General features: G+C 39.9%; 1 protein-coding gene across 1 annotated transcript in view; it reads right to left on the bottom strand.

Moving 5' to 3' along the window:
* CAPN6 (calpain 6) overlaps positions 1-12761 on the bottom strand; it is a 43958-nt gene that overhangs the window by 20556 nt on the left and 10641 nt on the right. Inside the window, exon 3 of the mRNA XM_081042379.1 lies at positions 543-674. Coding sequence (XP_080898505.1) covers positions 543-674 — 132 coding nt within the window. The remainder of the gene's footprint in view (positions 1-542; positions 675-12761) is intronic.

Here is a 12761-nt window from a genome sequence, read left to right as displayed (position 1 = left end):
AGGAAATTCTCCTTTTTCTACACATTTACACATTAATCTTCTAAAATTATTTTCATGAAGAAATGTTCTAACTTTGTCCCAAATCAAGTCAACACTTCATTTCCTTGAACTCTAAAATGCCAAAGGAATTTTCGTACTCTTAATAATTTATTGGAACCTCTTTAATGATCTATTTCCACCTTTACCACATTTTTGGTTTTCCATGTCTGTCAATGACTTCCTGGCCCAGAAAATGCAAGTATGCAGAGCTATTGAGTCAAAGCACTGCAAGTGACAAAAGATCAACTAATATGTATGACAAAGCATATAGAGTAAAATGTTAATGGTAGAATCTGGGTGATTATATGGGTGTTTACTGTAAAATTCTTTCAATTTTCTGTATTTGTGAAAATTCTCATAATAATATGGAAGAAATTAACCTAGTTAATACTCTGACTTCAAGAATTAGACAATCTAGACAGTTATGACCTGACTTTTTCTGAAATCATTAAAGAAGACAAGAAGTTAGAAACTGAGTGAGGTCCCACAGGAGAGGGGAATACCTTTGTCCAGTGAGACTCCTGAACAGCCAAACAGGAGAACGCGGAGACCATTGGCTTGTGCCCCAGTCTCCCTTGGATCAGCTGATGGTTGCTGATGTTGCCCACAATCAGATGGGGGTCATCACAGATGTCCTGTGGATACAACAATTGGCTCTATGAGTCTGGGAAGTGTTTCTGAAGAGTCAATGTGAGCTGAGCTAGGCAGGATAGACTTTACAGAAGAGGTGGGGTAAAAGATGCTAGGACTTCTGCAGGTTGGGAGGCTATGAGGAAAAACACAAAGCAGTAGATCATCTAGACACAGGAAAAGGGTAATGCGGGGAAGTGGCAGGAGAGATGGAAGGAGAGGATATGATGAAACGGGATGAGATGTGCTGGCGGGGGGCTCTCAGATATAGCTATCACTGAGATGTGGAAGAGTTTCACCACAGCAGTAAGCTTTAAAGGAGAACTAGGAATTAGCACATTATATTCTGTTCCTATTCATCAGGATGAGATTTTTCTGAAGCACCTGTGCTGGAAAGGGTGATTAAATTTAAGAGACAAGGGCTGATGGAGGTGAACATAAATGCTTCTCCCTCTCTAGGAAAATGATTTCTGAGACCTTACACAGGAAGGCCTTTCCTAACATAAAGCAAAGGCAACAGTGGTCTCCATGGCAATTATATTTTTCCACATTTTTGGATGAATATAGATAGCAATAGCACTAATAGCAGGTGGTAATAGACCACTCACAGGAGCATTTCAGCAGACACTCTTTCCCCACAGCAGATGTTCTGAGGAAACCTGGATAGAATGGGGACCGTACTTATCTGGGGTGCATGTGTGTGTCTTCCCCAAACATATTATTAGTGGCACCACTCGCACTGTGAGTAGGAAAATAAGACCCAAGAAGTACAATTACAACAAAATGTGATGAGGACACCGTGGAAGAATTTTCAGAGTATAATCAGAGCCTAGAGGATAGATCAACAAAGTTTACCTGCTGAGTAGATTGAATAGCAGTGGTAACACTCAAGTTGAAGCCTTAGGAATGACTAGAGTTAGGCAGTTGGACAGGGGAGGGATATGGAGAAGTAATCAGTAGAGAGACAAGTTTGGACAAAGGTATAGCTGTATACATGACACCATACAATTGAAGACATGATTGTGTGACTCAAAGAGTATCAGCACTTACAGTGTTCAAAGGCAGGAAATATCAATGAAGTCAAGTACCTTGACATTCTACTTACACAGCAGAAACAAATCCTAGTCTCAAATGAAAAGAATATCTAGGCATATAGCCATTTAAAATTATTAAAAAGAGACAGTTATATTTTTCTGGTTCTCAAACCTCTTTTTTTTTTTTAATGGACATAATCCTCCTTGATGAAGAGAATGAAACATTCTATCTCTTCTTTAAAAGCCAAAGCAACTCTGGAAAAAAATAAGCATTCTGGGCAGGGAGAAGTCAAAACTAAAGATTAATTGGGCATGCCTCTGCCAAAATGAGAGGGCTAGATGTGTTGTCAGCTTTGATTTTCTGTTTTTTTCTTAATTTATTGGGGTGACAATTGTTAGTAAAATTACATAGATTTCAGGTGTACAATTCTGTATTACATCGTCTATAAATCCCATTGTGTGTTCACCACCCAGAGTCAGTTCTAATTCCATCACCATATATTTGATCCCCTTTACCCTTTGAAATGCATATGTAGTGTTTCATTACCTTTGTGTCTTAGGAGAAGAATTCTATCTTACTAAATGTTTTTGTGGATTGGAAGCTGCCTGTATTCACACTTACTGAACATAAAGCAGGTGTGTTGGATGAACTAGATCCTAATATTCTTTCTCTTATTGTTTCTTCACACTTTCTAAGATGAAACTAAACACAGATTTTCCTTTCTGGGTCAGGTGTTACCATTTTATTTGGCACAAAATGTAAAGTTACACAATTATTTCTTGAACTTAGATGATGCATATAATAGTTTCCTAGGATGGAAAACAGTGCAGTGAACACTGAAGTGTGAAAAAGTGTCTTTTAAATTATTAAGGTATATTACTGGTTTGTTTTACATAGAGTGATTAATGGTTGGGGTTACATTACAGTGTCTTGAATTTATACAAGGCTTTAATTTCAAAGCAGGATCTAGGCTCAGCCAAAACTTTTGGCATGTCAGCTTCTATTCAAGACATAAAGGGTCACATACATGAGCAAGAAGACATGTAAACAGAAGTCAAATTGAGGAACCGGGTGATTATTCTCCTGTTGACTTAAGCTGACTATATATATATATATATATATATATATATATATATATATATATATAGTGTGTGTGTGTGTGTGTGTGTGTGTGTGTGTGTGTGTGTGTGTAAAGCTAAGTGTAATCATGGCAGAATATAAATTTGGACAAAAAATCTACCGTAGTTTCCATTTCCCCTTATAAACTGGCCCATGTCCCAGTTTTACGTCACCGCTTTTTATACATGAAGGATGACTACTTAACAGTGGGTTCTAAAACATGATAAGTTAACAGTTTATAGACTATCAAAATTGTTAGGAATTTTAGAGACTATTTAGTCAACCTATTTATTTTACAAATGAGGAAACAGATTCAGAGAAGGGCAGTATCTGGCCCCTCCACTCATCCAGCTAGTTAGTAGACCTAGGATTGAAATGTTAGATTCTTCAAAACCACATACAGTTATAGAAAGAACCTCAAGATCTAAGCTGGTCCATCCATTTGGGTTTAGGTTTATCAATGCACACCACATAAAAGGTAATACTGTGAAGCTCTTCAGGGACAGAGATGTAGCTACCACTCTCAGTAATCCATCCCTGTGTTTTATGGCTCTTTGCTTAACCCTTTCCTAAAAGCTTGGCATCATTCTGGAAGACTTGCTTAAGCCATGCCTTAGCTTTTGATTCCAGGCTAAATATCACCAAAAGGCTTTAATTTCCTCAATTTAAAACACGAAATATGTGAGGTCATAGGAATGGCTGCAGCGGGGCACATTTTCTGAGTTCTCCTCCGGATCTTATTACAAATGGGACATATAACCCATCAAAGAACTCTTTGCTCATCACGCAGAACAGCTAAGAGACTCCTAAGAGACTCGTGGAAGGATTACTTGAAGGTGTGCAAATTGGGCGAGCAGGGGAAGAAGGAAGGGAGCAGAGTGGAAACGCATGGTCTCGTGGTGGAATCAGGCCGGCGGCTGCGGCAGCAGCGGTAAACCATAGCTCTAAAGACACAGGGAGATATAGAACACCGAGGAGTCCTTTGCTCATCACGCAGAACAGCGGGGAGACTCGTGGAGGAATTACCTGAAGATGAGCGCTGATTGCGAGCAGGAGAGGAGGCAGGACAGCGAAGTGGAAGTGCGCCCACCCCCCCCCCCCACGGTGGAGCCAAGGCCTGCAGCGACCGCCGCCCCTGCGCCCAGGACGGAGAGCAGACTCCTGGAAGGTTTGCTTTGGGGTGCGCTAGTTGGGCAAGCCAGGGAGGAGCGAGGAGGGCAAGAGGAAATGTGCCGCGCTCTCCCCACCCCCCACAGTAGAGCCGCGGCCCTGCAGCGTGCCTACAGCAGCAGCGGCAGGCAGCACCCGGGGCTCTAGAGTCCGACGGGAGCCCAGGGTGCAGCAGAGAGCGCAGGGTCCAGGAGGTGGGCTCTTTCCCTGAGTCCCACAGCTGATCACTCCCGCCGTGGCGGGCAGCTCGTGGAACCTAGAGCAGACAAAAAACTCAGAGGCCACACCTGGGCCCCTTACCCCACTTTGCGAATCCTCCCCCTGCCCTTCCAGAGACTTAAACTGACCCCTGAACTGAGGAGTAGTGTCAGATTACAGAGGGGCGTCTGTGCTCAGGCGCTAGGAAGATTGGCAGCCAGCTCTGACCTTTAGAAGAGGCTGGGAGGAGGGGATTTTCACTGGACGAGGAGAGAGGAGACTCCCACACCCCCAGCCACCACCTTTTTGGGCCTGAGGGAGGAGTGTGACGTGGCTGGCCTGAGAGAGAGAAGACCCCTCCATCCCCAGCCCCCACCCTTTCTGGCTGCCCTGGGGTGGGGCAAAAGCAACTACAGAAGCACTCCCTGAGTTCAGCAGTAAGCGGCAGACCCAGCTCCCGGCTTTCAGCAGCTTAGAGATCTCCCGCCTGCACCCTCCGACACACCCACGGAAGGAGGGCCCTAAGACTCAGGAGTACTGGGCACAGGGCTGGTGGAGCTACTCTCAGTGTGCATTTGTGCAGGAAAGGACAGAAACTGCACGGTCTCTCTGAAAACTGTCATCCAGACCCCTCAGCCCCTCGCATTTAAATCTACACTCCCAAATTCACTCTGGGCACCAGGTGACCAGCGCTGCCTGCGCAATAGGCAGGGAACTCTTTGGCACAGCGGAGGACAACCTGCAGATTACTTGGTGGGCTTAAGCCAAGACTGGTGCTGCTTTCTGTTTTGCTTTGCATGGTGTGTTTTTTTTTTTCTGCTTCTTGTGATTTGCTTTGTTCTGCCTTTATTTCTTTGATATCTTTGCCTATGTTGAGTGGGTATTGTCGGTTGTATTTTACATGTGAATGTACTTGATTTGTTTTCTTTGCTGTTGTTGTTCTTGTACTTGGTAACTTGATTTGTGCTGAAACTGCCCTAACAGAGCCCAGCTTAAGAGGCACAAGATTCAACATATCCAGAAGCCAACTCTAGACCAAACCATAATACTACCAGATTTGACCTACAAGTCACATACCCAGAGGGAATTCTCTGAAGGCACAAGAGCCCATAGAGGCCTAACCTCATTTAAGTGGCCAACCCTCACCCAGCAGAACACCCTGCGGTGGGCAGAGCCAAGTTTCACAACTAGACGGCCTAGGAGTTAAACCCACCTACTCACAAGCAAAAAGCAATTAAAGTTCTTATTGAACAGGACAATATACTAAACACATGAACCACCTGTGAAGCACATGCAGAGGAGAAGAACGAAGTAGTCCAAGTCAAATATAAAGGACACATACTACAAAGATAACCCAGCAAGAACTAAGAGCTCTAGGGGATCTTCCTAATACATCAAAGCAAACACAGAGAGTCAGTCAGAATGGGAAGACAAAGAAACATGTCCCAAATAAAAGAACAGAAGAAACCTCCACAAATGGAACCAAATGAAGCAGAGGTAACCAACCTGTCAGAGACAGAGTTCAGAACACTGGTGATAAGAATGTTTAAGGAGCTTAGAGAAGACATAAAGAAGGATATAGAAATCATAAAGGGCCACCAGTTAGAACTAAAAAAGGATTTAGAAATCTTAACGAACAACCAGCTAGAACTAACGAACACAATTACCGAAATTAAGAACTCACTTGAAGGAATGACCAGCAGGTTAGATGAAGCAGAGGATCGAATCAGCGACTTAGAAGACAAGTTAGCAGAGATCACGCAAACTGAACAGAAAGAAAAAAGAATAAAAAACAATGAAGATGGGTTAAGAGACCGCTGGGTAACATCAAGCACAACAACATGTGCATCATAGGAATACCAGAAGGTGAAGAGAGGAAGCAAGGGATTCAGAACATATTTGAGGTAATAATGTACAAAAACTTCCCTAACCTGATCAAGGAAACCAACATTCAAGCCCAGGAAGTGCAGAGAGTTCCAACCAGGATAAACCCAAACAGGCCCACACCAAGACACACTATAGTTAAAATGGCAAAGCTTAAAGACAAAGAGAGAATCTTAAAAGCAGCAAGAGAAAGGCAGAAGGTTACGTACAAGGGATCTCCAATAAGGCTATCAAATGACTTTTCTACAGAAAAATTGAAGGCCAAGAGGGAGTGGCAGGAGATACTCAAAGTGATGGAACACAAAGGCCTACAACCTAGATTGCTTTATCCAGCAAGGCTATCATTTAAAGTTGATGAAGAGATAAAGAGCTTCCCAGAAAAGAACAAACTGAAAGAATTTATTACAACCAAGCCAACATTGCAAGAAATACTAAAAGGACTTCTGTAAATAGAAGAAAGATGAAAACAATTTACTACAAATTTTAAAATGGCAAGAACTATGTACCTATCAATAATCACTTTAAATGTAAATGGGTTAAATGCTAAGTCAAGAGACATAGGGTGGCTGAGTGGATAAGGAAGCAAGACCCTTGTATATGCTGTATACAAGAGACTCATCTCAGATCAAAAGACACACACAGGCTGAAAGTGAAAGGTTGGAGTAAGATATTTCATGCAAATGGAAGCGAAAAAAACCTGGAGTTGCAATACTTATATCTGACAAAATAGACTTTAAAATGAAGAACATATTAAAAGACAAAGATGGGCACTACATAATAATAAAGGGATCAATCCGACAAGAGGACATAATCCTAGTAAACATCTATGCACCTAACATAGGCACACCTAAATATATAAAACAGGTACTGATCGACATAAAGACAGAGATCAACAGCAACACTATCATAGTAGGGTACTTCAACACAACTCTGACAACAAGGAACAGGTCCTCCAGACAGAAAATCAATATGGAAACAACAGCCTTAAATGATACTTTGGAGCAGTTGGATTTAATTGATATTATCAGAGCATTTCACCCCAATGCTGCAGAATACACAATCTTCTCAAGTGCACATGGAACATTTTCCAAAATAGATCATATGTTAGGACACAAAACAAGTCTTGATAAATTTTAAGAAAATTGAAATCATACTAATTGTCTTCTCTGACCACAGTGCTATGAAATTAGAAATGAACTACAGGGAAAAAAAACCAGAAAGACACACCAATTCATGGAAGCTGAATAACATGTTACTAAATAATGAATGGGTCAAGCAGCAGATCAAAGAAGAAATCAAAAGATATCTCGAGACAAATGAGAATGAGAACACGACGACACAAAATCTATGGGATGCTGCGAAAGCAGTCCTAAGAGGGAAGTTCATAGCACTGCAGGCCTACCTAAAGAAACAAGAAACATCACTAATTGACAGTTTATCTTCACAATTAAGGGATCTGGAAAAAGAACAGCAAAATAAGCCCAAAGGGAGCACAAGGAAGGAGATAATAAGGATCAGAGCAGAAATAAATGAAATAGAAACCAGAAAAACAATACAAAAGATCAATGAATCCAAGAGTTGGTTCTTTGAGAAGATGAACAAAATTGACAAACCTTTAGCCAGACTCATTAAAAAAAGGAGAGAGAGGACCCAAATTAATAAAATCAGAAATGAAAGAGGAGAAGTGACAACAGACACCACAGAAATACAAAAAATTTTAAGAAATTACTATGAGCAACTATATGCCAACAGATTTGACAATCTGGAAGAAATGGACAATTTTCTAGAGGCGCATAATTTTCCAAGGCTAACTCAAGAAGAAACAGAAAGCCTGAACAGTCTGATTACCACCAGGGAAATTGAATCAGTAATCAATAATCTCCCAACAAACAAAAGCCCTGGACCAGATGGCTTTACAGGTGAATTTTTCAAAACGTTCAAAAAAGAATTATCACCTATTCTCCTCAAGCACTTCCAAAAAATCCAGAAGGAAGGAAGACTCCCAAACACTTTTTACGAAGCCACTATCACCCTGATCCCAAAAGCAGACAAAGACAACACAAAAAAAGAAAACTACAGGCCGATATCTCTAATGAACATAGATGCAAAAATTCTCAACAAAATATTAGTGAACAGAATTCAGCAATACATTAAAAAGGTTATATCCAAATCCTTGTTATAGCCTGCAATCTTGTAAAGCTCATTCATAATGCAAATGTACAATGAATTCCATCCACATCACAGCTTTCCATTTTCCCTAGTTCATTGCTTGGAGTCACACATTATAAATTGCCTTTTATGTTATCTCTCTATTTCAGTAAACCCTTCCTCTCTTTCTTTTACACTGCCAGAGCGCATGCTCTGGGCTACCTGCTGTGGCTCACCAGTAACTGGATGGACTGCTCTTTGTATAGCTATCGATCCCTATAAACTACTTTATTAGTGGTCATTATTACTCTGTTTCTAATCACCACTTTAATTAAAGTGTTATCATCCACATTAAAGAGTGTATATGACTTTAAAAAAAAAAAAAGGTTATACAATATGATCAAGTGGGATTCATCCCTGGTAGGCAGGGGTGGTTCAACATCCGCAAATCAATTAATGTGATACACCACATTAACAAAATGAAAAATAAAAATCACATGATCATATCAATAGATGGAGAACAAGCATTTGATAAAATACAGCAACGTTTTATGATAAAAACCCTTAAGAAAGTGAGAATAGAGGGATCATATCTTAACATAATAAAGTCCATATATAACAAACCCACATTTAACATCATACTCAATAGGGAAAAGCTAAAACCATTCCCCCTAAGATCAGGAACAAGACAAGGTTGCCCACTTTCTCCACTTCTTGCACCATAGTGCTGGAAGTTCTAGCCACAGCAATCAGACAAGAGAAAGAAATAAAAGGCATCCAAATCGGTAAGGAGGAAGTAAAATTATCACTATATGCAGATGATATGATACTATATATAGAGAACCCTAAAGAGTCCACCAAGAAACTATTAGAACTGATAGATGAATTTAGTAAAGTAGCAGGATATAAAATTACTATTCATAAATCAGTTGCATTTGTATATACCAATAATAAAATATCAGAAGGAGAAATTAAAAAAACAATTCCATTTACAATTGCTCCAAAGACTATAAAATATCTGGGAATAAAGCTAACCAAAGATGTAAAAGATCTGTACTCAGAAAATTATACGACACTGAGAAAAGAAATGAAAGAAGATGGAAACACATTCCATGTTCATGGATAGGAGAAATTAATATTGTTAAAATGTCCATACTGCCTAAGGCAACATACATATTCAACGCAATTCCTATCAAACTACCAACGACGTTTTTCACAGAAATAGAACATATAATCCTGAAATTTATATGGGACCATAAAAGACCCCGGATAGCCTCAGCAATATTGAGAAATAAGAACAAAGTGGGAAGTATAATGATACCTGATTTCAAACTATACTACAAGGCTACAGTAATCAAAACAGCATGGTAGTGGCATAAAAATAGACACATAGATCAATGGAACAGAATAGAGTCCAGAAGTAAATCCATGCCTATATGCACATCTAATCCACGACAATGGAAGCAAGAATGTACGATGGGGTAAAGACAGTCTGTTCGATAAGTGCTGTTGGGAAACCTGGACAGACACATGCAAGAAAATGAAGCTGGACCACCTCCTTTCTCCATATACAAAAATAAATTCAAAATGGCTTAAAGACTTAAATGTAAGATCTGAAACCATAAAATATCTAGAAGAAAATATAGGAAGAAACTTCATGGACATTACCCGGAGTAAGATTTTCACTGATATATCCCCTCGCGCGAGGGAAGTAAGAGAAAAAATAAACATGTGGGATTACATCAAACTAAAAATTTTTTTCACAGCAAAGGAAACCATCAGTAAAACAAAAAGGGATCCTACTGAATGGGAAAAGATATTTGCCAATGATATATCTGATAAGGGATTAATATCACAAATCTATAAAAAAACTTACTCAACTCAACTCCAAAAAAACAAACAACCCAATTAAAAAATGGGCAGAGGAGTTGAGGAGACATTTTTCTAAAAAGGACATACAGAAGGCAAGAAGACATATGAAGAAATGCTCAACCTCACTAACCATCAGAGAAATGCAAATAAAAACCACAATGAGATACCATCTCACTCCAGTCAAAATGGCTATCATCAATAAATCAACAAACAACAAATGCTGGCGTGGATGTGGAGAAAAGGGAACGCTAGTGCACTGTTGGTGGGATTGCAGATTAGTGCAGCCACTATAGAAAACAGTATGGAGGTATCTCAGGAATCTGAAAATGGCACTACCCTATGATCCAGTAACTCCACTCCTAGGCATCTACCCGGAGAAATCCAAAACTCCAATTCAAAAATCAGTATGCACTCCTATGTTAATTGCAGCACTATACATAATAGCTAAGACATGGAAACAACGGAAATGCCCATCGGTAGATGACTGGATTAAGAAGCTGTGGTACATTTAGACAATGGAGTATTACGCAGCCAGAAAGAAGAAAGAAATGTTATCATTTGCAACAACATGGATGGATCTAGAGAACATTATGTTAAGTGAAATAAGTCAGAAAGAGAAAGACAAGTACCATATGATCTCACTTATATGCGGAATCTAAAGAAAAGAATATGTGAATGAACTAATCAGAGACAGTTTTGAGGACACAAAGTAAAAACCGAGAGTTTTTAGATGGGCGGAGGCGGGGGCGGGGTTGGGGATAAGGGGAAAGGTGAAGGGATTAGGAAGCAGCTGGTAACCACAAGATGGCCTCAGGGTTTTCTGAAAATTAATTTGGGGAACTTATTCAATAATGTTGTAAAGATTTTGTTGGGTATCCGATGGACATGCGTCCTATTTGGGAGACCATCTCAGAGATAATGTGGATGCCTGATCATGGCATTGTACACCAGAAGGTAAACATTAATGAATGTCAACTATAATTTTATATATATATAATGTGATGGCTCGGTGTGAGGTCAGAGGGATAACGGATGGGGGGTTCACAGTGTGAGGGATATAAATGATGAACGTCTAAGTATTACCTTGTCTGTACACCTGAAACTAATAAAAAAAATAAATAATAAATAAAAAATAAATAACAAAAAAAAGATTGAAAGATTAAAAGAAAACAAAAACAAAAAAACTAATGATACATTTCTTACACATGATAGTTATGTCAATGGTTATAGACTTTCTTTATAGGAACTTGACAAAAGTATTTATTGAACTTAACCGATTTAACAACTGTGCTTCCAAATGTTTATTATGAATAAATTACCAAGGATTGCAAAAAAAAAAAACACTAAATATGAATTGATCTCTTTTGAATGTCAGCACCATGATGTGAAACATGAGAACAAATCTTTATTAAGCCACATTTCTACCTCTTTAAGGAAGTGAAAAACTCAAAAGTAGCTAAGAAGCCAGAAATGGTAATGAGTCAATACAAATGTAACAGCCAAATGCACATTTTGTTGACAAATTTGAAAACAATGTAATGGCTAATTATTGACTTTTCCCCTAGTTTTGAACAACTCGGTGTCTTCCCTTTGGAGGTAAGTAAGTAAGTCTGGAGAATTTTTTCTGTAACTAAAAGCTGAGATGCTGAATGCAGATGGGACATTTCAGCCCAAGCTCTGCTGGAGTGGTAGGGAGTGGAGTTGGGGGAGAGGTCACAGCTCATAGAGAGGGTGGCTTGGAAGGGAAGGGAGATTTCTAAGCCCCTAATAGCTCCCAGCTGTGTTGGCACAGTTAACATGATCCTTGAACTTGGCTGTTTGTGAAGGCAAAATAATTTTTAGCAGGAAACACACACAACTAGAAAGTTGAGCACCAAGAGTAAAGCCAGGAATGATCCCTACATACCCCTATCCCTGACCCAAAGCCTTCCAAAGAAAAGCAACTTCTCCAGGAAATATGTTCCCTTAGCTGAGCATTGAGGGACCCTCCCATTGTCCTCACCTCATCTCCCTTCCCACATATCTCTGGGGTGAGGCAGGCATACAATTACAAGTCTTGGAGCCCTGCATTTGTCACTCTATGTGGCTTCCTTTCTATCTGCCGCATCTCTAGAATTTTTTTAACACAGATAAAATTTGATGACAATAAACACTGTGGTACAGGGTAAACCTGAATAACCAGAGTAAAATGAAAGACTGACTACAAAACCAGCAAACGGAAGAGTAGAGGCACTTTCAAAAGTGTTATGTGCAATCCAACAGTACTGGGAAAATGGGGGCATGGATACCTACAAGTGAGGCCGGCCCTGCAATAGGTATGTCATGACTAAGTCCAGGGCTCTTAAATAGTCCCAGAAGGTTCAGGACCTGAGGGCTTTGTGAGCTCACCCAAATCACGATTATCTTATCCTTAGAATATTGAACCATCTTCAGACAGAGCACTGATAGGTGAACCTAGGCTCAGAGACCAATGTTGAACCAACCTCTCAAGGAGTCCATTTTACCAGCTGTGGAATTTTGCTTCTGCATGAAAATATTGTCACCAGTAAAACATTCTCTTCTTTCCTAACCCCTCCAAAGAAAACTCAATATGGAGCCTGCGAATAAGATCTTAAGCCCAACTTCCAGTTCCAACGTAGACAACCAAGTCACAACATAATATACCA

The sequence above is a fragment of the Rhinolophus hipposideros genome (assembly GCF_964194185.1).
Source record: "Rhinolophus hipposideros genome assembly, chromosome: X".
Classification (NCBI taxonomy): Eukaryota; Metazoa; Chordata; class Mammalia; order Chiroptera; family Rhinolophidae; genus Rhinolophus; species Rhinolophus hipposideros.
This window is presented reverse-complemented; position numbering and strand designations above follow the sequence as displayed.